Source organism: Buteo buteo, chromosome 24, assembly GCF_964188355.1.
Source record: "Buteo buteo chromosome 24, bButBut1.hap1.1, whole genome shotgun sequence".
Lineage (NCBI taxonomy): Eukaryota > Metazoa > Chordata > Aves > Accipitriformes > Accipitridae > Buteo > Buteo buteo.
The window spans coordinates 22247015-22270255 of NC_134194.1; the positions used below are offsets into that span (position 1 = coordinate 22247015).

Here is a 23241-nt window from a genome sequence, read left to right on the forward strand (position 1 = left end):
CAGCAGGCGGGGAAGCGGGCAGGGAAGGGACTTTTAGCCAAACCCAGCCTGCCAGTTTGCTTCCCGGCCCCCAGCACCTGCAGAAAGCATCCTCACTTGGGCTGGCGCTGGCCTGGGATTCGAGATTCGGGATTCAGAATTCGGGGTTCAGTAACAAGGACTGGAAGCGAAGGGATCTCCTCCAAAACCCACCAGCAGAAAGCGGCAGCAGTTGCCTAAAAAGCAAAGCTGGGAGGGGATGCTCGGGGGGCAGCTCTGCCCGCCGGCAGCTGCCCCCTCCGCGCCGGTCCCCATCCCCGCTCCGCTCCCGGCGCCGCGCCACAGACGTATTAATTAATCACTTTCCTCCGCAGCCCCGAATACACCCGTATCCCCCCCTCTCCGCTCTCCCACCCGGGAAGCCCCTCCGCGCAGCGAGCGCCGCGCCGGGATGGGATGGGATGGGATTGGATGGGATGGGATGGGATTGGATGGGATGGGATGGGATGCGATGGGATGCGATGGGATGCGATGGGATGCGATGGGGGGGGGGGGGGCGCTGGCGGACCCCGCTCCTCCCCGGTCGCCCCTGCGGTCTCGTCCCGGAGCATCCCTCTCGGGGAGCCCGACGGCGCGTCCCGGGCCCGCCCGGAGGGGCGGGTGGGAGCCCGCCGGCGGGACCGGGACGCGGCGCCGGGAGCCGCTGATGCACGGCGGGGGGGGGGGGGGGGGGTGTCACGGCGCCGGGGTGGGTGGGTGGGTGTGTGTGTCACGGCGCCGGGGGGGGGCGGCCCGCCCCCGCCCGGTGGCGGCGGCCGGCGGTGCGGTGCGGTGCGCGGCGCGGCGCGGCCGCCCGGCGGCGCGGCGCTGCTGCCCGGCTCGGCGGGGCGGCCGGCGTCGGGGGCCGCTCTCTGCCGCCTTCCCGCGCCCTCTCCTCGCTCCCGCAGATCTCGCGAGAGCGGCCGGCTGGTGGCCGCGGGGGCTGTTGCAGCAGCGGCGGCGGCGGCGGCGGCGGCGGCGGCGGGCGGAGCGGCGGCGGCGGGCGGCGGCCGGGGGCGGCCGAGGAGGAGGAGGCGGCGGCGGCGGCGGCGGAGGCGGCGCGGGCGGCGGCGCGGGGGGGGCGCCGGGCGAGAAGCGGCGGCGGCGGCGGCCGAGGCCGAGCGGCGGCGGCGGCGGCGGCGGGCGGCGGCATCATGGCGGACAGAGACAGCGGCAGCGAGCAGGGCGGCGGCGGCGGGGGCGCGGCGGGCGCCGGGGGGCCGGGCTCGGGCGGCGGCGGCGGCGGCGGCGGCGGCCCGGGCGGCGGCCTGCAGCACGAGACGCAGGAGCTGGCCTCCAAGCGGGTGGACATCCAGAACAAGCGCTTCTACCTGGACGTCAAGCAGAACGCCAAGGGCCGCTTCCTCAAGATCGCCGAGGTGGGGGCGGGCGGCAACAAGAGCCGCCTGACCCTCTCCATGTCGGTGGCCGTCGAGTTCCGCGACTACCTGGGCGACTTCATCGAGCACTACGCCCAGCTGGGGCCCAGCCAGCCCCCCGAGCTGGCGCAGGCGGCCGACGAGCCCCGGCGGGCGCTCAAGAGCGAGTTCCTGGTGCGGGAGAACCGCAAGTACTACATGGATCTGAAGGAGAACCAGCGCGGGCGCTTCCTCCGCGTCCGCCAGACCGTCAACCGCGGCCCGGGGCTGGGCTCCACGCAGGGCCAGACCATCGCCCTGCCGGCCCAGGGCCTGATCGAGTTCCGCGACGCCCTGGCCAAGCTCATCGACGACTACGGGGTGGAGGAGGAGCCGGCCGAGCTGCCCGAGGGCACCTCCTTGACTGTGGACAACAAGCGCTTCTTCTTCGACGTGGGCTCCAACAAGTACGGCGTCTTCATGCGGGTGAGCGAGGTGAAGCCCACCTACCGCAACTCCATCACCGTCCCCTACAAGGTCTGGGCCAAGTTCGGCCACACCTTCTGCAAGTACTCGGACGAGATGAAGAAGATCCAGGAGAAGCAGCGGGACAAGCGCGCCGCCGCCGCCGCCGCCGCCCCCCCCGCGGGCGCCGGGGCCGAGCCGCCCCCCGAGGCCGAGGCCGCCGCCGCCGCCGCCGCCGCCGCCGCCGGGCCGCCCGGCGCCCTGCTGCAGGCCGAGGAGCCCGAGGAGGACTGACCGCCCGCCCCCCCGGGACGCGGACTGGCCCCGCCGCCGGCGGGAGGGCGGGCGGGCGGCGGGGCGGGGGGGCGGCGGCGAGGAGCCCTCCCCTCTGCCCGGCGCCCCCCCCGGCCGCGCCGCCCGCCCGGCGCCCCCCGCCGCCCGGCAGCAGCGCCTCCGACCCGCCACCCATCGCTGGATGTTCCTCCACTTTACCCACCGTATCAAACAGTAAGCAGCTGCTAAAACAAAACAAAACAAAACAAAAAAAAAAAAAAACAAAACACACAGAAAAAAAAAAGTCAAAAAAAAGTAATAACATTATATATGAACTGTGTTTCCTACTTGATTAAAAATATAAAGAACTGAGTGTTTATTTCCCTAATTAACCGAGAACTTTTGTACACGTTTAAGCTATTATTATTAAAAGTGTTTGCAAAAATGGTCAAGATTATAATATTGCTGAATTATATAAAAAAAAAAAAGTCCTTTTCATGTTGAGCTAACATTTGACTTTAGCACAAAAAAAAAAAGAGATATTTTAGAACACGTAAAATAATATTTTTAGTTTTTTCTTCTCATTTTGTTACCAAATTTCGAACCTTACATGGAGGTTACTATAGTATATTTGACACCCTATATACCTGTGATTAGAGATGTGTATATATATATGAGGGCTAGGCATGCTGTGTGTCTGAGCTTTGTCTAAATGTTATGCAGAAGTTTGTAGAGTTAAAAGGTACGTAGGTTTAATTCATGCAAGGTAAACAATAAGTGCTCTCTTTTATACAATATGCATTGCATCTGGACCTTAAACATATAAAAATGGTCAGTGAAACTTCTGTGAACATGAAGAAAAATTATTAAAAAAGGCATTTAAATGAAATTTGCTAACTTGTGATTTTTACGTTTGAACCAAAGTTATTCAAATAGTAAAAAAAAAAAAAAAAGAAAAGAGGAAAAGGAAAAAAAAAAGAGAGAGAGAGAGAGAAAAAGAAAAGTAAAGAATTTCCTCCCGTAATATTTTTTTCTGCACCTGTTTGGTTTACAACTGAGTAGGCGTATTGTCATTATTGTGTATATGAGATGTACTTGTATTGTTCATAATATATTTTTTTTATTCTGTGTACCTAAAGTACTTAACCTGACGTGCAGCGGTTTCCAGTCAGCCTGGTTTTGGACAGCAGGTAGCGAGTCTTTCCGTGTCGCCACTGGCACTAGCACTGTCTCCTAAGCTCGTGAGAGGTCCGAACCTATGCTTTGCTCCTTGCCAGTGCCGTTAACTTCTGTAGGCCTGTTAGAAATCAGTGCGATGTAATTGCAGAGTAATCCTACTGAGCCATGGGGTTCGGAGTTTCGTTTAAAAGTGAAAGCCAAGCCGGTGTGTGTCTGTAACGGATTTCCATGTAGCTGTGGTGCTAGTTATTACTGGCTACATACCTGGCGAGCCTAGCCATGCCCTTCCCTCCCCGTCCCAGCCTCCTCGCCGGCGCGCGCGCGCTCGCGGGCTCTGGTCGAAGCCTAGGGTAGGGAAATGCAGATTTGTCAGAACACTAATCTGTCCACGTGTGTTCTCCAAATTGAAATCGTTTGTAAGAATAATAATAGACTTTTACAGGTTGTTTTTGTTGGTTTGTTTTTTTTTTCTTTTAAAAAAAGTTGGTGTGCTTTTAATTGACTAACTTCTTGCTGCTGTATAGTAAAATATTAATATATTTTTATCATTGAACTGCTGCATGACTATCATCATTATGAGTGAAGAGAAAACGTTATTAAAAAAAAAAAAAAAAGATGCCTTAAACAGTGAAAACAAAACTTTTCTTTTCTTTTCTTTTCTTGGCCGGAATTCAGTAGACAGCATTTCAGAGAAACTAGGATCTTGTTCCACTCGGAAGTTTTTTTGGGATGCAATCATTTTTCTTAATGCTTTTGGCAAAGTTAGCGGTCTGGTAGACCTAGCTGCTGCGTGTAGAAGGCACCACCTGTGCGAGCAGGAGCTGCCTGCGCTTCTTTACTGATGGTCGAGGATGGAGTTTCGGAAGGGTGGGGAAAAAAAAAAAAAAAAGCTTGTTTTAAAGAATTTTATTTCCCGTTGTCTTTTTATTCCCATTTGAAATGATAATTCCCTTTTTTTTTTTTTTTGAGATGTACTGTAAGTGTCAAAACAAGCTGTTTCCATTGTACCATGCATTCTTTCCCTTTGAAGAAGTTTGCTGTTAGTGTTCACAGAAAGTTAAATACGAGATGCCGGTAGTGAGGTGTTTCTGTTTCTTTTAAACAATCACTGGAAATGTTTAAAATTGCTTTAATGTGCACTTTCCTATTTCCCAGTAGTAAAATAAGCTTTCGGAGTGCGTAATGTGACATTTGAAATGGTTCTCAATTGCATGTAAACATTTGTCTGATAACCTGCTTTTGAATCGGAGGGTCTGGATGGGCAGTTCCATCGATTATTGTACTTCAACTGTGATGTGTGCGGGACTGCATTCTCCATGCTGCTAGACGTAGTTAGGAAATTAATTGCTTTGGTTTTGCTACTTGATTGATTGTCTCGGTCCTGCTGTTCACTCCCCTCCCAAAAGTTGTCGCGCTGCCGACAGACGTGGTCCGGCGCTCGTGGTTCCACGCTGCTGCGTCGTGTTCCCAGCAATAAGTAGCGGGAGGCGATGAGAGCACAGCGGAGTGGCCCTCCGTACCCTCCCGGCTCCTGGGAGCATCGCTAACGAGGCAGGCTGCTCCCCGTGGTCTTCCTCACCTGTGCTGCCCGGATCCTGCCCGGGATCCGGCTGACCCGAGAAGCGCACGGGCCGCGTGGTTCCGGTCAAACCAGTACAGCCTGTAACAGCCCACTGGCAGTTTTGTGAACAGTGTCCGAGAACTCGTGGTCAGTTTTTGTCTGGTTTTGGGTTTCTTCTCTGCGTTGTTTCGTTGGTTTTTGGGTGTTTTTTTTTCTTCTTTTAACGCACGTTATGCATGTTCTAGGACTTGATGAATGATGGTAATGAAAGACAAAAATGACTGTAAAAGTTCGTGGGATTTCGCTTCTGGTTTTGTTTATGTTTTGATTTATTTTTTTGCTCCTTTTTTTTTTTTTTTTCCCGGAGGTGCTCGGTACTTTACCAAGGCTCTAATATCTCAGTATTTAAAACAAAGTACAGAAAACCCTGTTTAATGTTAGAAGAAGAAAGGTATATTTGACCATATGTGTTGTTTTAAAAAAAGACAGTATGCTCAAATGTGCCAAGCTATCTAATTCCTGAGAAGTATGCCTTATATTTTCCTTGATGATATGCTTTTAAATGTCTTGTAGAATAGGTCCAAGAGCATGATAAAAACTACTTTATAATGACTACGTGCAAGAAAACTTGAAATTCATTGCAATACTGACATTATTTCATTTTTAAGTTAAAGGGACACTGTCAAGTAATTTACCGTTGAAACACAGCCACCCTTTAAGTGGTTTTATGCTAACGGAGAAACGTCCTCCAAATTCAAAGTCCTTATTACTATTTTTTTTTTTTTTTTTTTTTTAAAAAAAAAGTAAAATTGCTCTGTGGCTGAGAAGTTAAATAAAAAAGAAAAAAAAGCAGAACCAGAACGAGCCGCCGTTGACTCCTGCCTCTTTTTTGTGGTCCCGCTCGCGGTGCGCTGCGAGGGGCAGCCCTCCCGCTGCCCGGGAGCAGGAGGGGACTGGCCGGACCCGACCTGGCGTTGGCTCCGAGGCCGGTGGTGGCCGCGAGGGTCAGGGCTTCGCCGGGCAGGAGCCGCGGGGCAACCGTGCCAGTGGGCACAGCCTCAGCTCTGGGGTGCGGGCAGGACGCTGAGCTTCCAGCGAGGCGTACCCATATGCGGTGGAGAGCTTTTTTGGAAAATTCAATTTTAAAAAAAAGGAAAAAGGAAAAAAAAAAACCCCACGAAACCAAAAAAACTACTCGACAGTGTCACTTTCTTGCGTATCCCTTGCAGGGGTTGAAATGTGCTCGGTGTAGCGCTCGCTGAGGAGCGGTTCGGGTTCGCAACCTGTAACTTGACTGTTGTAAAGCGCAGGGGGCTGCCCGGTGCGGGCAGCGGGTGCGAGGCAGAGACGGTCCGTGGAGCGAGGCAGAAAGCTGCCGGTGATTTTAACCCCTGCTCAGAGCCGACCGATAACTTCTTTTTTTGGGGGGAGCAATGACTTTGTTGCCTTTAAAAATAGCACTGTAACCACCTTTTTTTACGATTAGCTGTAGTATAACCTTTGTCCCTTCAAACTATGCAAGCTATGAAATGTAAATTAGGGATCAGTTAAAGATAGTTGATTATATTCAATCAGATGGCATTCATGCACTAACTGGAGTATATACAGATAAAGCTATTAGAGTGACTTGTATGCTAACAGCAAGATATAACATACCTACCTATTCTAAAAAAATGACTATTAATATTGTATAACAGGACTGTGGGGGTTGGGAGGGGATGTTATCTCTTACCTTCTTAAAAGGGGATTTAAGATTTTTATAACTGTTTTTTCCATCAAACTTTAATATTTTTGTCAAATTTTTAGGTATTTAATTTGTAAAATAGATTTTACTTTGTACTGGCGTACAGAAAATAGGGATTGATTTAAACTTTTTTGAAGCCAAGTGATCAAGTACATTTGTAATAAAAAGTCAATGGATCTATATCAGTCGTACTCACTGTTTTCATTTCTTGTACGTTCTAATGCAGTGGCGCTGTATGTCTCCCAAGGAAAAAAATTGGGGAGGTGGGTGGAAGGAGAAGGCAAAAATGTCAGCATTGATGCCGCAAATTGATGCGTACGCAAGTGGCCCGTGGTCAGTGGAGATTTGGTAGATATGCATTTTTACTAAAAACACGGTGCACTTTTTCAAGAAGGGTTTATGAAAACCTGATGTTTTTGGCATGTCTTCACTTCATGCTTCCACCTTGGTGCCCGTAAACTCTAAAGCCGCCCTTTGGGAATCACGCTTCCCTGGCACTTAAGAAAAACAAAACCAAACAAAGCAAACTCTGATACCTTCTAAGGTGGTGAACTATGGCACTTTATGTTTTTGCACCCACACACTTTGTCTCCCTTCCTCAAAGGTCTGCCACTTTCTTCTTTTCTCTAAGTTCAACAGGTTAAGGTGTTTTTTTTTTTAATTTTGTTTAAGTAAAATTACCGAGTGTTTTGGATTGAAGACTTCAGCAGATCCACCGAGTTTGGATCCAACACCTTGCAGAGTACTGACATAATTATTTTTTGTTTGCTTGTTTGCTTTAAACCCAGACCTCCCATTTCCCTTTCCAGGGCATATACCAAATCTGATTGACTTGTCTGTGGCAGAAGTTGTGGGAGCTAGAAGTGGAGAATCCTGACATTAATGTACAAGAATGCTAAAACAGGTTTACATTTCGGGGGCTCTCATGAAACACGAAAACTCAAAGTATAACTAGAACCAACCAATTTCCTGGGTTTTGCTAGTCCAAAGGGTAGAAAACGAGTCTCTCTTAGGTGAGTTGGAAAGAAGGCAGCGAAAGCGAATGCTTCCACGGCTGTGCAATTTGCTCATTCAAAAACCTGCTGCTCTTACCGGCTTGGATTGCTTTTTGAGAGGTAGGGCTCTGCCTAAAGTGCTTGGAGAGTTTCTCTGTTAAAATGACACCGTCAAGAAGATTTTTTTTTTTTATCACAAATTTAAAATCCACGTTTGCACCTTTTTTTTTCTTTTTTCTTTTTTTTTCCTTTCTTTTTTTTTTTGTCTTTGATTTTTGTCAGGCTTGCCCAAACTTTCCTTTTATTTTCTTACTATCCTCCTCTGCTGGCTGCCTGCTCCTTGTTAACTCAGCTTGTGTAATTGAAGGGTCACTGTTCGTGTCGGTGTTGGGACTATGTGGAAGAAGAGTCTACCGTAGTTTTAAGTTCTCGTGCTGGGCTTTGTACTTTTTGCACATGCACTTCTCTCCCTAAAAGTTTTACTCTTCTTGGCTTTCTTCTATAATGCGTGCAGATAGGTGAAAGGATCTGAATTTTTGGTAGCAGAACAGAGATGCGGGCTGCATGCAAAGTGTTGTCAAAATGTTTTGACAAAACCGACAAGGTAAACAAGCGAGTTCCATTTTTATTCTTGATTCCTTCTGCTGTTGCCATCTCCTGTGCCACTTGCAACAATGAAAGATAATTTCAGCCCAGAGCTTTTTTTTCAAGCCTGTGGTTCCTTTTACTCACTCACTTGCACATGATTTAGCTCGCTGGCACCGCAAAATGTTGTGCGTGGGTTGCGAGTGTGGCAAGGAGGTGCGTATATATAGTTTAAAGCTAGTTAAGGTTAATCTAAATGGACTTTCAAAATGATAACCTTTTCTAAAAGCCTGTTTTAACCAGAGCCTAATCTTTGGCCTGAAGTTCATGGCTTTTTTTTTTTTTTTCCTCTTAAGTGGGATCTCTCGTGTTGAAATTACTGAGGGTGATGGTCTGATGGCATAGGAAGGATGCTCCTTTCTGGTGGCAGCAGAAGTTCCTCTGCCAGAGCTGGGCTGCCTGCTCTGCTCCCATCAGCGATGCTGCCTCCCATTCGTGCTAGACAGTCTTGGGTCTGCTCTGGGAGTTTCTCTTAGCCTGCCTGTCCTTCTTTTTTACCTTCTACCTTTTCAAAGCATTTCGGTTCCCGATGCGACTGTGTTTTAGCAGCACTACAGTCTGGGGGAAAGTCAGCCTACATAGGGGTCTGCAACGCATCCCACTTCTTGCAGAATACAAGTAGGCTACGAGGCTTTACTGGGCCGTGCATTGCTTGTCATTAATGCAGGTCTGACCAGCTGTAGATAGCAGAGAGAAGTAAATGCCAAATCATCCATTTTTAGGGGTTCACAGAGTTACTTCTGCAATGTTATACTGGATATTTTATTGCAATTTGGATGGCGTAAAAGTTGCTGCTGGAGAAGTACACTGGAAGGGAAAGGACGAGCAGGTTTGCGTTCGGACCTGCACTCCTGCAGGGAGGTATGGTGCCGTTGTCGCTAATGAAGACGTTTCCTGAGCCGGTGGGCTCGGGCAGGTACCAGGCCGGGTGAAAAGAGTTTGTCCTGGGGGGGAAGCTCCCAGGAGTCACAGCAGAGGAGATGTTGTCCATCTGGAGGGTGGGAAAAGCCTTTGAGAGCAAGGCGGGAGGGGTGGGCTGGCAGAGGTGGACGGCCGAGTTGCGCCTTGGCCACCATTCGAGTGCTTCAGCACCTGAACTGGTGTTCAGGATGGAGGGTAGGTGATGCCACTTGTGGAGAAGCACCCAAGAGCCAGATGACAGCATCTCTGGCAGACCCTTTGCTGCAGACAACTGAGGGGTGTCGGGCAGCTGATCCCAGGGGAGCACAGGGTGGCAGGGGCGTGGGACTGAACTCCCCAGCTGGGGTAGCTCTGCTGGTCCCATCTCTACAATTTGGTGTCTGTACGTGGCTGAAGCCAGACGTGCAGTCATGGGTTTTGGGAGAGTCAGAGCATGTCACGCCTGTCTCTGTGCAAGTAGTAAACAGTTGTGTAGCCTGTTTGAGGCAAAATGTCACAGAAGAGGGAGAGTTTAATTCATACAGCGAGGAATGAAGCATGTTTTCAGGGAAAAATGTCAGCTGGAGATTAAGTGAGAAAAGATAAAGATAGAGGACTTCTGGCCCCGCTGTCTCTCTTTTGAGTGTTGACTGATTAAAACAAGACAGAGTGAATGGCTGAATATCCCCGAACAAATGCTTCACTGTCCCTCTGGGGATCGATACCACTGGTGCTCCTTCGCCTGGAGAGGGGATCTGGTCCTGAGCCTTTTGCTCTGGAAGGCAGCATGTCCAGCCAAGATGGAGCCCTGCCGAGGCTGGCTGTAGGTTTTGCCTATGTGTGGGTATTGTCTCATTTTGGGTGACCAGGACCCCGCGCCGGACATCCCCGGGGCCGTGGCGGTGTCTGTGGTAGCTTTGCAGCTCGAGTCGGGTGTACACTTCTGCAGCGAAATGCTCTGCTGTCCCTGCATAACATACCTTGGTTTTATTGTGGAGCAGTCTCAGAGCACATGACCTGATTCGTTTGGGGTTTAACTGAGCCAAAAGATGAGTTCTACCAACTGGTTGGCATTAGGTCCGTCAGACCAAGCTAAAGCTCATGGGGGAGTAAAATCCCTGAAACACAGATAACGTGACCGTTGGGTCCTGAGCAGTGACTCCTTTGCTGTCAAACTTGGCTCTGTCTGTACTGATTGCTCGTGTAGACGTAGCCCTAGATAAAACAGGAGACTGCCTGTGTAGATGGTTGGCCATTTTTGCACCTCGTTGTCTTGAGGCTCAGGTTCACGACATGCGGCGTACTTCTGCACCTTTCTGGATCAGCCATCAGCTGGGAGAGCGCTTGCTTTGAATGGGCATCTTCTGGATCTCCCCAGCACATAACTCGGTCTTAATTCAGATAATTCTTTGGCTTTGCTGGTCATCAGTTGGTTTGCTGTCCATCCTGACGTTAGCTTTGCAAAAATACACACCTTAGCCTTTTCTTAGGCTTAGGCCACATAGGAGGCTGAAGTGAAAAGAGGACTAGCTGCAACGCTGACAGAGGGAGTTTGTGCTGAGCCTTCCTGGCTGTGGCGCAGAAGGGTTTTTTTCTTGAAACACTATCTTGAAATATGCAGGAAGCAAAGAAAAGCTTCATTCTTTCTGTCGCAGATCAGAGAGGTGAGAGGTGTGGAGTTACATCTGCAGCACGGAAGGATGTGCCCCTCTTGACGAGTGAGACCTTGGAGGGAGGCAGCTGTTGTGGGAGCTGATCCACTGCGTGCTGCTGGGAAGCCAAAGTGCATGCCTTGGAGAGATTCAGACAGCTTTTCAGGGAAAAACCTCTACACATTGAAATGTCATCCTGGTCAGCATGTTGATTTCTACGGAGAGCTGCTCGTAAAGGTGGTTGCAAACAGCATCTGAATCCCCATGACCATGTTGACCCCAGCGGGTCTGGATTTTGTGCTGGACATGGTGCAGAGACCATGCAGCAGCCCCCATGGGTGACTGTGTTGGTGCAAGAGATCGTGTCTCGCTGATGCACATCAGTGGTTTTGACTGTGGGGTGGCACTGTCATGCTTGCGGGAAGGTCTGGGAGCTGAGCCTGGGATCTCAGAGTCATCTCATCATCCCACTGGACCGATGTGCAGGTGCTGTAAGGTGGGCCAGCACAGGCACAGGGGACTTCGGGGCTGGCATGTGAGGACATGTGAGCTGCAGGGTCTCTGCTGCTCCAGCGTGTTTTCAGCTCCTCTGTGTCATCAGCTGTGCTGTTGTGGCCAGTGCTGAGATGAAGCTGCAGGCTTCGTATGGCAGCTGGAGGAGGCTAAGTCTCTATAAGGTACATGCCTGGGTAATTTATATTGCTGGGAGTTGAGGGTGGAGAAAATGAGCGGTGGCGTTTTTTTCCATTGTTGGTGAATGTCTTGATGTGCGACTTGAGCTCAAAGCACCAGGTGCTCATCATATCTGCTCTGCCCTCCAGCTGGTATGTTAGCCCTGGTCAAAGAGCGGGGTGGGTTTTGTTCTTCTAACTCAGGGTAGAAAGGCATGCTGTCATGTGCCAGCATGCAGGACAGTGTTTGTGCATCTTGGGCAGGACCTGTCTGGATAGGACATCTCAGAGCAGTGCTGTCATTTGAAGGTTAGCCACGTTGGTTTGAGTGCCTTTCTCTCCCCCTGGTTGGGCTTGCTGTAGTGTCGCACTAGCGAACAAGTTTTATTTCTCTGTGTTCTGTCCTGGTTGCACAATAGTTTGTGAGTCCAGTGCAAGCTGCTGGCTTTAGTGCCTGTGGTCTCCTGAGGTTTGGAACTTGCTTTTCCTGGGCTTGCCTTTTGCTCGGGCATTTAGTATGGGCAGAGGAGCTCAAAGCAGCAGCTCCTTGGGAGCATGCATCAGCACGTCGGCGTCAGCTGGTCCAGACTCCTCAAGACTCACCTGGGGGTCAAGAGGTGGGTGCTGGGTCTTCAAGGGCCAGCTCTTCTGTGTCAGTCCAGCAGAAGCAGGTCCAGCTGTCTCACTTCTAGGCGAACTGTGAAGGCTTGCTGATCTGTCAATACTTCAAGAAATGCTGGGGCTCGGAAGCATGGATAAAGGATTTTGTGAAATCTGGTATTTAAACCTCCCACTCAAGTGATGCTGAGGAGAGCTGGCACTGTAGCATTGGCTTATCAGGAGCTGTGTGGGCAGGTCAACTTAAGAAAAATGTTGTTTGAGCAGCACCAGAAGTGAAGAAAAGAAGCCAGTGTCTTGTCAGGTACAGAGTTATAAATGGGGTCAAAATTTCTTTTTATTAAAGAGATTATTTTATTTAAATAATAAATGATGGTAGGATCACTGTTGCCAGGGGCTGCTGAAGGGCAACCAGGCAGGTCTCTGAGCAAAATAGGGACTAGAGGCTTTGAATTATTTTCTGGCATTAATAATTCTGAACTAAGCACTGCAAATTCATGTAATTGTCATCTCTGCTTTCATGCATGCAAACAGTTTGGTTTGTGGATAGGTCTTTTGACAGTGCTGTGTTCAGAGGCTCATTTGATCTTTTAAAAAAAAAAAAAGTTGGCTTCTGAGCTGCAACTGTCAATAAAAGTCCTGGTAAATGAATCCTTGCAGGCTTCTGCAAGGCCATATGTAACTTATCTTGTCCAATGAAAGTCTCTAATTGGTGGTTTAAAGTAATTAAAAGAAGAATCCATTAACAGTCAGTCTATTTTTAGTTTAAAGATGGACTTATATGGTCATAAAGTAAAAATCCTAGCTTAATTATGGGAATTGAAGAACATTGGCTTAATTGCACTAGGAACTGCACACACGAGTGCAGAGAGGACACACTTTACAAGTTATTATCTTCTGATAAAATACTATACAGTGCAACAAGTGGAGGCACTCCAAGCTCCAGAAAATGTCTTGAGGCCAAAGTTGCTGAGCTGGTGGAGAAGAGATGGCATCAAATCATGTGCAGATGGTCATGGTCTATCCTCACTTCAGCACTGGCTGCCTTGCCTTTTATTTGTGGAAACTTGACTTGCAACTGGATAGGATTAAAGGGGCGATTTATAATTTAATACTAAAGCCTTGGTTGAGGGGTTGTTCTCTGTGCTGGAGATGCCTCCAGAAGCTGGGGAAGTAGCTCTGGGAGGTTTGGATGGCAGAGGATTTGATCTTGGGAAATTACAGGCTTTGCTCCCGATGCTTAGGAGATCCATCTGACGAGTTGCCTGTTGAGTGGAGAAGTAGATCCTGGAAGATACCAGAGTGCTTGGGGCAAGCCTGAGGCTATTATCCTTGAAGCTGAGATACTTGGGTAGCTAAATTTGCATGTCTGGGAAGAAGACAGAATTTAGGACATCCCGGTCCCTCTTCCTGAAGTCTTAATGTGAGCCTGGGAAAATGGTAGAATGGGTATATGATAAGCGGGTGAAATTAGGAGTCATGATTTCGCAGCATGGGCTGGTTTCCACTTCAGCCAAAGTGTCCCTAGACTGATGGCACAGAAAGTGGACAGAGTTTTGGACAGATGGACTGAACGCAGTGCTGGTAGAAGGCTGAGGCTGTCAGGGCTCAGGCGAAGGTGCTGAATGGGAGTGTTGGGAGCAAAAACCTGTGCCTGTTTCTCCTGGAGGGCAAGGGGCGACTTTTCAGCACGGGATCTGAGGAGGTTGAGAGCAGAGTTGTGTACGTGGGAGGAGCAACCAGCTGCGGGGCTGCAGATTGGGATAAGAAACGGGCATGTGGTCCAAACAAGAAAAATGCCTGTATACCAGTATGGAAACATGAAACAAAAATAGTTGTTGTAGACTGCTCAGCGGTGTAAAAAGACCTTGGCATAGCTGGTCTGATTGAAAGCTGCTGGGGGGAGTGATGAAAATCAGTAAGATAGATACTGCATTATCTGCCATCAAGGTATACCGAATAGGTGTGCTAGGTCATAAAGGTGTGAAGGAACACTAGATCTAAAAAGTTGCCATAAAATCTGAGAGGAAATTGGAGTAGTGACGACCACACAGCCAAATTTATGTTGGATATAAATCCCGTATTTTAATGACACAGAGGTATTAGGAAATTTTCTATTCCAGACAAGAAGGTGGTTATGGATTTCATGGGGCTTGGGAGAAAACCAGGCTCACGTGTCTTCATAAACCAGTAAGAAGCAGTAAATTCAATTACGTCCATGCTATCTGGCTGGATTGTTTGGGAAGGAGCTGGCTAACATTTAGGTGAACAAACATCTTGATTTACTTAAAGGATCATTTCTTGTAACAGCCTGGTATAGAGTTAGCCTTGATTTAGGACTAAAACGTAAGAACTGGTTCAAGATATAATTACCGTTGAGTCATTAAATAGCAGTGACCACAGTACAATTACAGGTTCAGCATCCTCAGGGGTGGAAGGTGCTGGACTAAAAATGAGTCTTGTGTTATAAAATACTGTGGGGGAGAAGATCAGAACAATGAAGTCCTTAGACTTGTCAAAGCAGCCCCACGATACCTGGGAAGGTTACAGATGTCCAAGTTAGGTAGGCAGAGGTCTGTCATGAAGGAGCTTCAGAGCTGAAGTGGAAATCAGTTACAAAGTAAAATAGTTATAAAGTTATGAAGTAAAATAGTTATAAAGGAAGGGACTTCTGGAGTCCAGCAAGACTCCATCAAAAGACAGACGTCCAACTCTTGCGAAGTAGACTGAAAGAGCCATGCTGTACGGCAGGTAACCCATGATCTGGAAATGAAGCAGTTTAGGGGGGGCTTTGAAGAGCTGGGGGCCTGAGGGAGCAAGTGCTATTCTGAGTATATCAGGGAGAAGGCTGAGGAGAAAATCTGAGCATGTGGGACTGAAGACACACTGAATTCTCTGCACTACTTCATACTACTTAAGTGACTTCTCCCTGTCATGCTGGAGCACAGGGCATGTTTGAGAGCCTACCTAATGTCACCTAGTCCTTTTGGATGGTAAAGATAAGGAGCCTCCCTCTGAAACTCAAGTATTTGAGGTTGAGATGCTGGAGCAAAGTAGTAAATTCAAGTGGAAGAGCAACAGATGTACCTAGGAGTTTTAAAAGAGCCTGAGACTGAAACGCTAAGTTACTAGCAAAAATAGGGCTGTTAAAAAATAGCTTAGTATTCTCCATGACTAGATAACATCCTAATATTGGATTATTATTTTTTAATTAAAGTATTAAACGGGGCACTGGGAATTGCAGATCAGCAGCCCTGAACTCTGGTTTGAGAAGGAGAAACAGAAGCGCTGTAACTCTTCAGTATGTGATAGGTTGAAAGCAACGTACTTTCTGCAAAGAAAAAGGGTTGGACCAGGTGGTCTTTGAAGGTCCCTTACAACCCAAACCATTTTGTGATTCTATGATTGGTCTTGTTTTCTGGGTAATCTACCAGAATCTTTGAACATGTTGACTAACAGCAGGAGATGGAGTGTCAACTGATTTTTATTTGGGTGTTTTAAAAGGTTTCTATCAAGGCCTTCCAAGAAGATATTAAAAAATTATGCTTGTAATGAGAAGTGAAATATCATGGAGTCCGTCTTTGGTTGCAGCCAGTGTTGATCACTTAGGCAGCACAAGGTAGACTCTAGTTGGAGATGGTGATGGAAGGCTTCCAGGTCTGCGTCCTGAGTAGATCTTTGGCCTCTGAGCAAATGAGTTTCCTCTGGAAAACACCGATTTGTTAAAACCAAAGTTGCCAGGTCGAGAATGGTTGATTTTCATTGAACTTTTCTGGTGAGCACATTGAGATCCAGTCTGCGAAGTCTGGTTGACCAAAGAGGAGAAACAAGTCCAGAATACTGGGTATCTTGGCATCTAGATTTCTCCTGTGATGTGACACCCCCAGTTCAAATTCCTACCCTGAGCTTGACTTGCAGGTCTGCCAGATCCCAGAGCATGCCTCAGCAACTAATGTTGCAGATATGTTCTGGTTTCTTTTGTTTTTACCAAGGAAAACCTAAAAGGTTTTGGTTTTGAGAATGGGCAGAAAGGGAGGGAGCAGGGAGAGAGGTCTGGTCAACATTTTCCGGGTCTTGTCTAGCTCTGTTCTTGAGGGAGGGTTGTCCGTGTCTGTGTGCACGCACGTGCAGACCTGTGTTAACCTCTCTTCCCAAGAGACCTAGGAGGACCCATAGCTAACTGACGTGAGCTAGAGCAACCCTTTGCTGCTCTAGCTTAGTTTTAGGCTTCTTAAAAGTCTAGAAGTCATGGCAAATACCCTTGCTTCTCCCACCTTACCTGTCTTCAGTAGGTGGTGGTACCAAAGAGTAAGTGCTTCGATAAGTCATTGGATTTTGCAATAGGAGCAAGGTTAACTGCAAGCACCTCGAGGCTTTCGGTTAGAGTTAGTGTTTAAATATAAGAATTGACAGTTGAAAGAGCAGAGCGGTTGGTTTATACTAGAGAAGTGACTTCAGCCTGACCATGACTGGAAAATTCAGAAGGACATGATAAGGTCTGGTACTGTGAGCAAGCGGGGGGGCGGGGGGGATGACCCTGGGAAATTCAAGGCAACAGGCAAGGGAAAAAAAAAGCAATTTTTAATGCTCCAACAATATTGCTAGGCTTTAAGTGATTTGCTCATTCAGGAAGAAGAATATCTGATTCTGGGTAGCAAAAGCAAATGAAGTGATGGTGTATAGACTGCCGTAGAAAATAACTGCATATTACAGATTTAGGCTCTAAGGTCTGAGAGGCTGCTGTGCGTGAACTCTCCTGTAACACAGTTCATTAACGCCCACGGTGTCCCTGTGCTGTTTTCCCTTGGTAAATCTGGTGGTTGTCACTGGCACAACCTTTGTCCCCTCCCCCTAGAAATACTAATTTCATTAGATTGCTCACTTCTAGTTAAATTATACCAGCTGACTTTGAAGTACTTAATATAAAAATGTCGTGGTATGCTTGCATGATAGCTATTTGATGTAAGAAAAAAAATCTCTTGTGCTCTCTCTTTAGGAATTTGGGCTTTGAGTTTCATTGGGGAGTGTTGTATGTACCCAACTGCACGGGATCAGGCCCATCTCTTTTTAAAAATGTATTTCACATCTGAGATTAGAAACATTCTAGAAGACAAATCAGAAGATAAAGTTGTCTGTTACAGGCTCAGATGATAATAGCAACTTGTGCTAAAAGCTGTCCGTCCACATAGAAAACTGCACGGCTGCTTCTGTTTTAACTGCTGTCAAAGGTCTGGCATTTTGGTAATAATATTTTTTTCTAAATGTACTGAGTATACTTGCCTTTAAATCCTGTTAGGTACAGATAATTATGATTGGTATTCTGTAAATTAGCTCTATACTAGCATTCACATTGGACTAGGCTTAATATTGTGAGTGTCAAAGATGACTTGAAAAAGGAAAGTTAATTTATACCCTTTTAATGCGGTTCTACCCTGTATAGGGGGTTGTTTGTGGAAGTACCAGAGTGTTACAACTGTCTTCCCCCTTTTACTTGCTGTGATTCTCTGCAGGAGAACATACAGATTTAAATCTATTTTTCCATCCTTTAGAGACACTGAGGTATTATCACAGTGAGGTCCATGGAAATACCGAGATAAACCAGGCCATAACACAGAGATAATGCATCTTTTCCATTTTTTTTTTCTTCTGCTGTCAATCAGGCCTCTGAGCTTTTTTATTTTAAATGTGTAAAAGTTAAATTGCTTCAGTAAAAATCACTTCCCTCATCTGTCCGGTGCGACATCCTCTAATACCATAGGTCTGTTCAGGCTGAATTATATGTGGTCTTCCAGAAAAGGTAGACAGGACTGAAATTACTAATGCCAAAAGTTGCCCAAGGAAATCCTTGTTTTCAAGACAAAACCCATCCAGACCCTTTTCAGACCCCCCGCAGCACACTACAAGGGTATAAATACCTCTTTTTCTTTTCCAGGTGATCTTTAAGGCCAGGTAGCAGCGGGCAGGGTCAGTCTGTCTGGGCGGACAGGATGGGGGTCCTGCCCTGCGGATTTGCCCTGCTTTGGCATCACACCCGACGGTTTTTAGGCTGGACTTTTGTCCTCTGAGCAGAGCTCAGCCCCGGCACAGCCAGCCCCGGGGGTGGCCAGTGCCGTTTGGCATCCGCGCTGTTTCGCGCTCCTTGCATCTTCACGGGTACGAGACCCCCGGCATCTCCGCAGGTGGTGCTGCCTGCACATCGCCCAGCCGCTTGGTGTGCATTTAGGGAGCTACGTGTGGTTGGCTTTCACCGTGTCCTCAATTTTGATCCCCAGGGCAGAAAAATTAGGACTTTCTCAGTTAAAGAAAAAACAAAAAGTGAAGCAAAATCTCTGGAGAGTGGTGTTTCCCCGCGGTAGTGACAGCTGTTCACCACCCGCTTCTGTTCAGCCATGACCCCTGGTTCAGTTCTGCTGGGTTTTTAGCCATCTTGACCTCATGTTTGCAAATATTATTGGTAATATAATGCTCTATGTACAAATGTCTGTGTGGCTCATGTGTATGTTTCTGTGGTTCAAGTCAGCCACAGACTTCTGGAATTTCATTGTACTTTGGTTAAATGTTGGACCTTTAACTCTTCTACTGTATGGCTTCTTGATTTCTCTTGTCCAATGTGGACCAACTCTATTTTTGGAAATAAATAAGCATGTAAATAAAATGAATGGGTTTATGCCACTTACAAGAAAATGCTTTATTTAAAATATACACTCAGTCTTGTATATTTTATGGTATCTCAGGGAGCGGATGAGGCTCAGGCACCAGCAGCCTTGGTGATCAGATACCATATTATGTACAAATTCATTTCCAAGTAGTTTCGGAAGAAGACTTTCCATTCCCTGAGCCAAACCCCTGTAGGACCAGCCTTGCGGAGGGTGGGGGGCGGGGGTGATCCAGAAAGAAACGCGTAGTTTAAGGGGAGTAAAGGAAAGAAACACGACTTTCCTCTCAACACAAGGCTTCTGGTTTGAGGTGTCCGGGTGCCAAAGATGCTGCTGAGTGTAGGGATGCCACGGGGCAGTTCTCAGCTCCTGCCCAGGAGCACGTGGAGATCAGGAGCACAATGACTCTTTTTTTTTTTAACTTATCCGTATAAACCAATATTTACCAGTAATCCTGTGTTTCTGTTTTTGTTTTTTGGCAGACTTTTACCAGTAAATATCGGTTTATTCCTGAAACCAGAAGCCCTAAACATACCTTTGTTTATAAGGTCAGTTGTCATTTTGTCTCTCTTGTTCCCCACTCCCCCCCAGTACAAACCGGCAGGTGATTGAAAGGTACCAAGTTTTCTTTCTAGTTTTCCTGCTCTGCATCTCTGGGAACTGGAGCCCGCAGGACCTAGAGCCTTCTGTTGGTAACGTAGACCCGAGTTTACAAATTATTCTTTTACCGTTTTAAAGCCTGCTTTTAAGGACAGAGGTGTTCCCGGCTGCCCACTACGGGAACTGGTAGGAACCCCTGCAAATGCATAAATTGCTTGACCTCTCCAAAGCCAACGGGTAGGTCCCTCACAAGCATCTTCAGGCTTGGGGCTGAGAAAATAATTTATCCAAAAATATTCACTAAAAAATGCCATTTCTGTTTTACAGTGAGCAGGACTGGGGGAGGGAAGGGCGGGAAAGGAACTTGAAAATTATTTTCTCCCCCCCCCATTTTTTTTCTAATTTGCTGCTAGAAAGCAAGTGTTACATGGAGAGGAGGGAGAGAATTTGAATGTTGCCCTTCCTAAATTTGCTGTAAACTCTTCCTCCAAGGCTAGGAGAAAGGGCAAGTAAAAGGTCTGATCCTTAAAAGGACATTGCTAGGTGTCTGGGACCCCAAAAGCAGCTGGCACTTTTTAATGACGGGAATCGCTTTAGGTCATTTTTTTCAGAGTTTTGGTTTATACCAAGACAAATTGACTTGGGAGTGTTGAAGCCTGCTTTTTTTTTCCGCAAGTGTTTGCGACCCAAACACAACAGCGTTATGCTAATACTCAAGAAACAGAGAAGCTGGTGAGGAATAGAAAATGAGTTGACTGCACAGTCCCAGCCAATTTTTTTCTCCCAAGCAAACAAAATGAAAAAAAAAACCAACCAAAAAAAAACCAAAAAAAACAACCCAGCCCCAACACCCAAAAAACGCAACCTCCCAAAAAAGCAAGCCAAAGAGGATCTCAAATGCCTAGCCTGGTTTTATTGTACATGGTTGGCAAGAGCGTTTTTGGCATAGCTGCAACCTAACTATGTCCCTTTAAGGAGCACCAGCAGCTAATTTCCTCCTAATGAACCCAAAAGCTGAGGTTTTTGCAGTTTTTGAGTGCAGATCGAAGCTCCTGCAGCCTTAGTTGGAGTCCAGAATGAGGGGAGCCCTTCCAGCTGTGCACTTTGAGCTGAAAACTACCTTTCCTCCCCTTTTGCAGCCTGGGTGGTTCTGATTGCTGGCAGTTCTGTAATACAACTTTAATCTGAGCAATTGAGGCTGGTCCTACATTATCTTCAGACGTCTTGCGGAGGACTCCTGTTACCAGTTTGGTACTCAAAAGCTACACCCCACCATCAGAAGTCATTTACTTTTTTTTCAAAGGCAGTGATAGATTACCCTCTCTAGCTCTAATGGAAAAATGATAATTGCAATGCAACTTTCTAATAAATTGTTCATATATTCATAATTCCGTTGCAATCCCAAATTGGAGAAGAGATCTGTTAAAGGTATATATTAGTCTAGATTTTTTCTTATTGTAAATACTGTAATTTTATAATACTGTCAATATTTTATTAACTTAGAAATATTTAACAGAGTTTAATCTATGGTAGTTGATTTATTTATAGGTTTTTGTTGCAGCCAATATTGCATTACATTCTAATGTAAGATTAACTTTCAGCGTGTAAACTTTGATTTAATATACCATTGGAAAGATTAAGAGAGAAAACTATCACTCTTAATCTGTAATATTTATCCCCCAATTCCCAGTTTGGAATTATTTAACGAAATATTAGGAGGTTTCAAGAGCTCATGAATCTAACAACTGCTGGATTTGAAAACTTGAATTTTGAAATGTACCTGGCTCTTTCACCCTGTGAACAAGTTTGCTTCAATATCTAATCTATATAGTACGGAAGTCTTTATTTTGAGCAAAGGGACACTGTCAGATAATTTTAGATCCTTGTTTTGGGGGGGGGGGGCAGGGAGCAAAACTCACCCCCAGTGCATGTGTGTTAATTCCTTTTTAATCTCAAGGGGAAAAAATCCATTTCTTGTTCATTTGGGAATTTGGCTGGAAACATTCCCGCAGCAGTTTGCATCCGTGCAGCCGGGGCTCGGGGTGGAAATCCAGCCACTACGAGGAGTCTCTCCAGTCCCGGTGAGAGGCGAGATGGCTGGCGGTGCTGCCATGGTCCTGCCATCCCTGGCACCGACTGCAGTCGGAGCTCGGTGAGATGGGTGAAAGTGTACAAGGTCTAAAACTTGCCAATTTTTGACCAAAGTTATTGCTTTTTTTTTTTAAATTACTCTCTCTCTCTTTTAGCCTGATGGTGTCCCTTTAACAGCATAAAGATGTTCACGTTCTCTGAAAAACCTTTAGAAATTATTTTCTTTTTAAGGCAGGGGAGAATTGGTCTGTAATATGTTTGCAACGTAACTTGCATAAAAATACCAAAAATATATCAAGGGTTTTCACGGGAGCTGGTATTTTTTGAGTGTAAAAGTTAATCTTTATTAGAGATGTGCCAATCTATACTGCTTTATTGTAGTGTTGTTACACTTAGGCATTTCAGTTAACTTACGAATATATACTGTAACAGTATACTTTGTACAGATTTATTTAAAATTTATTTGAAAACTGAAATAAAGTAGGCAGAAAATAAAGATATTTATTTTTCATTTGACTATGTAAGAAGGTATCATTCTTTTGGTTTTAGTGCACTGGTGTACCAAGCCTCAGAACCACTGCTTTCTCCAGCTCATAGGATGCTTTTCCGAGACTGTGGATACGTGTTTGTGTACTGCTGTGTTGATAAGTAAATGCCAACGATGGAGTTCGTTGCTTTTATACATCCCAAAGAGAAGTTCTCCACCGTTCATTTTCTGTTTTCTGACCGAAAAGGCGTGTGTTTGTGAACAGTGTTCACGCAAGTTCTGCCATCCCACTCTCACATCAGCTTATACCAATGCCAGGATGGGAGGATTTGCCTGCGTACCTTCCCCAAAACACCCCGGTCCGCAGTGGCATCGTCAGGGAGCAGTTCAAATGTGTGTCCTTTGGGCTTTGTGTAAAGCAAACGCAGAACAAGAAAAATTGAGATGTTAAATCCATTAGAAAACAAATTCCTTATTGTACAGTAGTATGGAGATCTCTAGTCAACCTGCCATTAATAATAGATTCTTATTTTTTGAATGATCTATTTAAAAGAACAGCAAGCATTGTATTTGCTAGTAAATCTGAAGTGTTTACATGGAATTACTAAATAAATTATTTGATCTAAGATGGCTCTCATCAGTGCTGATTTTTAATGCTGGAAATTAATTTTGGCAGCTGCTTTTTTAGTTCGTGCTGTTCTTTAAAATCTTCCAAAGCAGATTTTTTCAATGCATCCTTGTGTTTTAAATTAGGTTCTGAGGAAGACGCAAAGCATGCCTCTCCCTGCAAGATCTGACAGGAGTGCTAGCTAATGTTTTCCAACCCCCTCCACGTCGCCCCTTCATGTCCCAAACAACTGATTACATTGCTGAGACAGAGCAGGATGCTCTGAACTGAAAGCCCTGCGGCAAATGGTACTGCTTAGCTTCAGTTTTCACCGCTCTGAGTCCTGATGCATGTGTATATATAATTTATTTTTTTTAGCAGAAAGCATTGGGATAGAAGTAAAACGCCATCCTTCAAGGTAACGAGTTGTCAAACAGTTCCAGCATGGCTCGGTCCTGCTTTCTGCTGTTAGAAGGCTGCTGGAAAGCCCCATGTTCCCGGCCCCATGACCCTACTCAAGGCCCTTGGGTCCGCGAGCAGTCGCGAGAAGCTGAAGCGGACAAGTGCTTTGGATCATCATCGAGGCTGAAGGTGAATTCAGGGGGCTTCAACCCCCTCCGAACAGCAGAGGACTGGGGCTGCTCTCTGACATGGGGAAGCTGGCTTCTGTGGCTCCCAAAGCACTTCAGTGCTCCTGGGGTGGAGGATGGAGTAGGTGATG

The 23241-nt window shown here is 46.7% G+C and overlaps 1 protein-coding gene across 9 annotated transcripts; it reads left to right on the forward strand.

The window, feature by feature from the left end:
• The first annotated feature begins 948 nt into the window (after positions 1-948).
• Positions 949-22557, forward strand: PURA (purine rich element binding protein A). 9 transcript variants are annotated; one of them, XM_075056921.1, is made up of 4 exons: positions 949-2348; positions 19218-19283; positions 19371-20763; positions 21976-22557. In XM_075056921.1, the coding sequence occupies exon 1, from the start codon at positions 1173-1175 to the stop codon at positions 2133-2135; it is 963 nt and encodes a 320-aa protein (XP_074913022.1). In that variant the 5' UTR covers positions 949-1172; the 3' UTR covers positions 2136-2348; positions 19218-19283; positions 19371-20763; positions 21976-22557. The 9 variants fall into 9 exon arrangements, with proteins under 9 accessions (XP_074913022.1, XP_074913027.1, XP_074913023.1 ...); XM_075056926.1 differs by having other exon boundaries at positions 19371-19427; positions 21976-22556; XM_075056922.1 differs by lacking the exon at positions 21976-22557 and having other exon boundaries at positions 19371-19572; positions 20475-21942.
• The last annotated feature ends 684 nt before the right edge of the window (positions 22558-23241 follow it).

Coding starts and splice junctions, on each gene's coding strand:
- PURA (XM_075056921.1), top strand. CDS start 1,173: ATGGCGGACAGAGACAGCGGCAGCGAGCAGGGCGGCGGCGGCGGGGGC.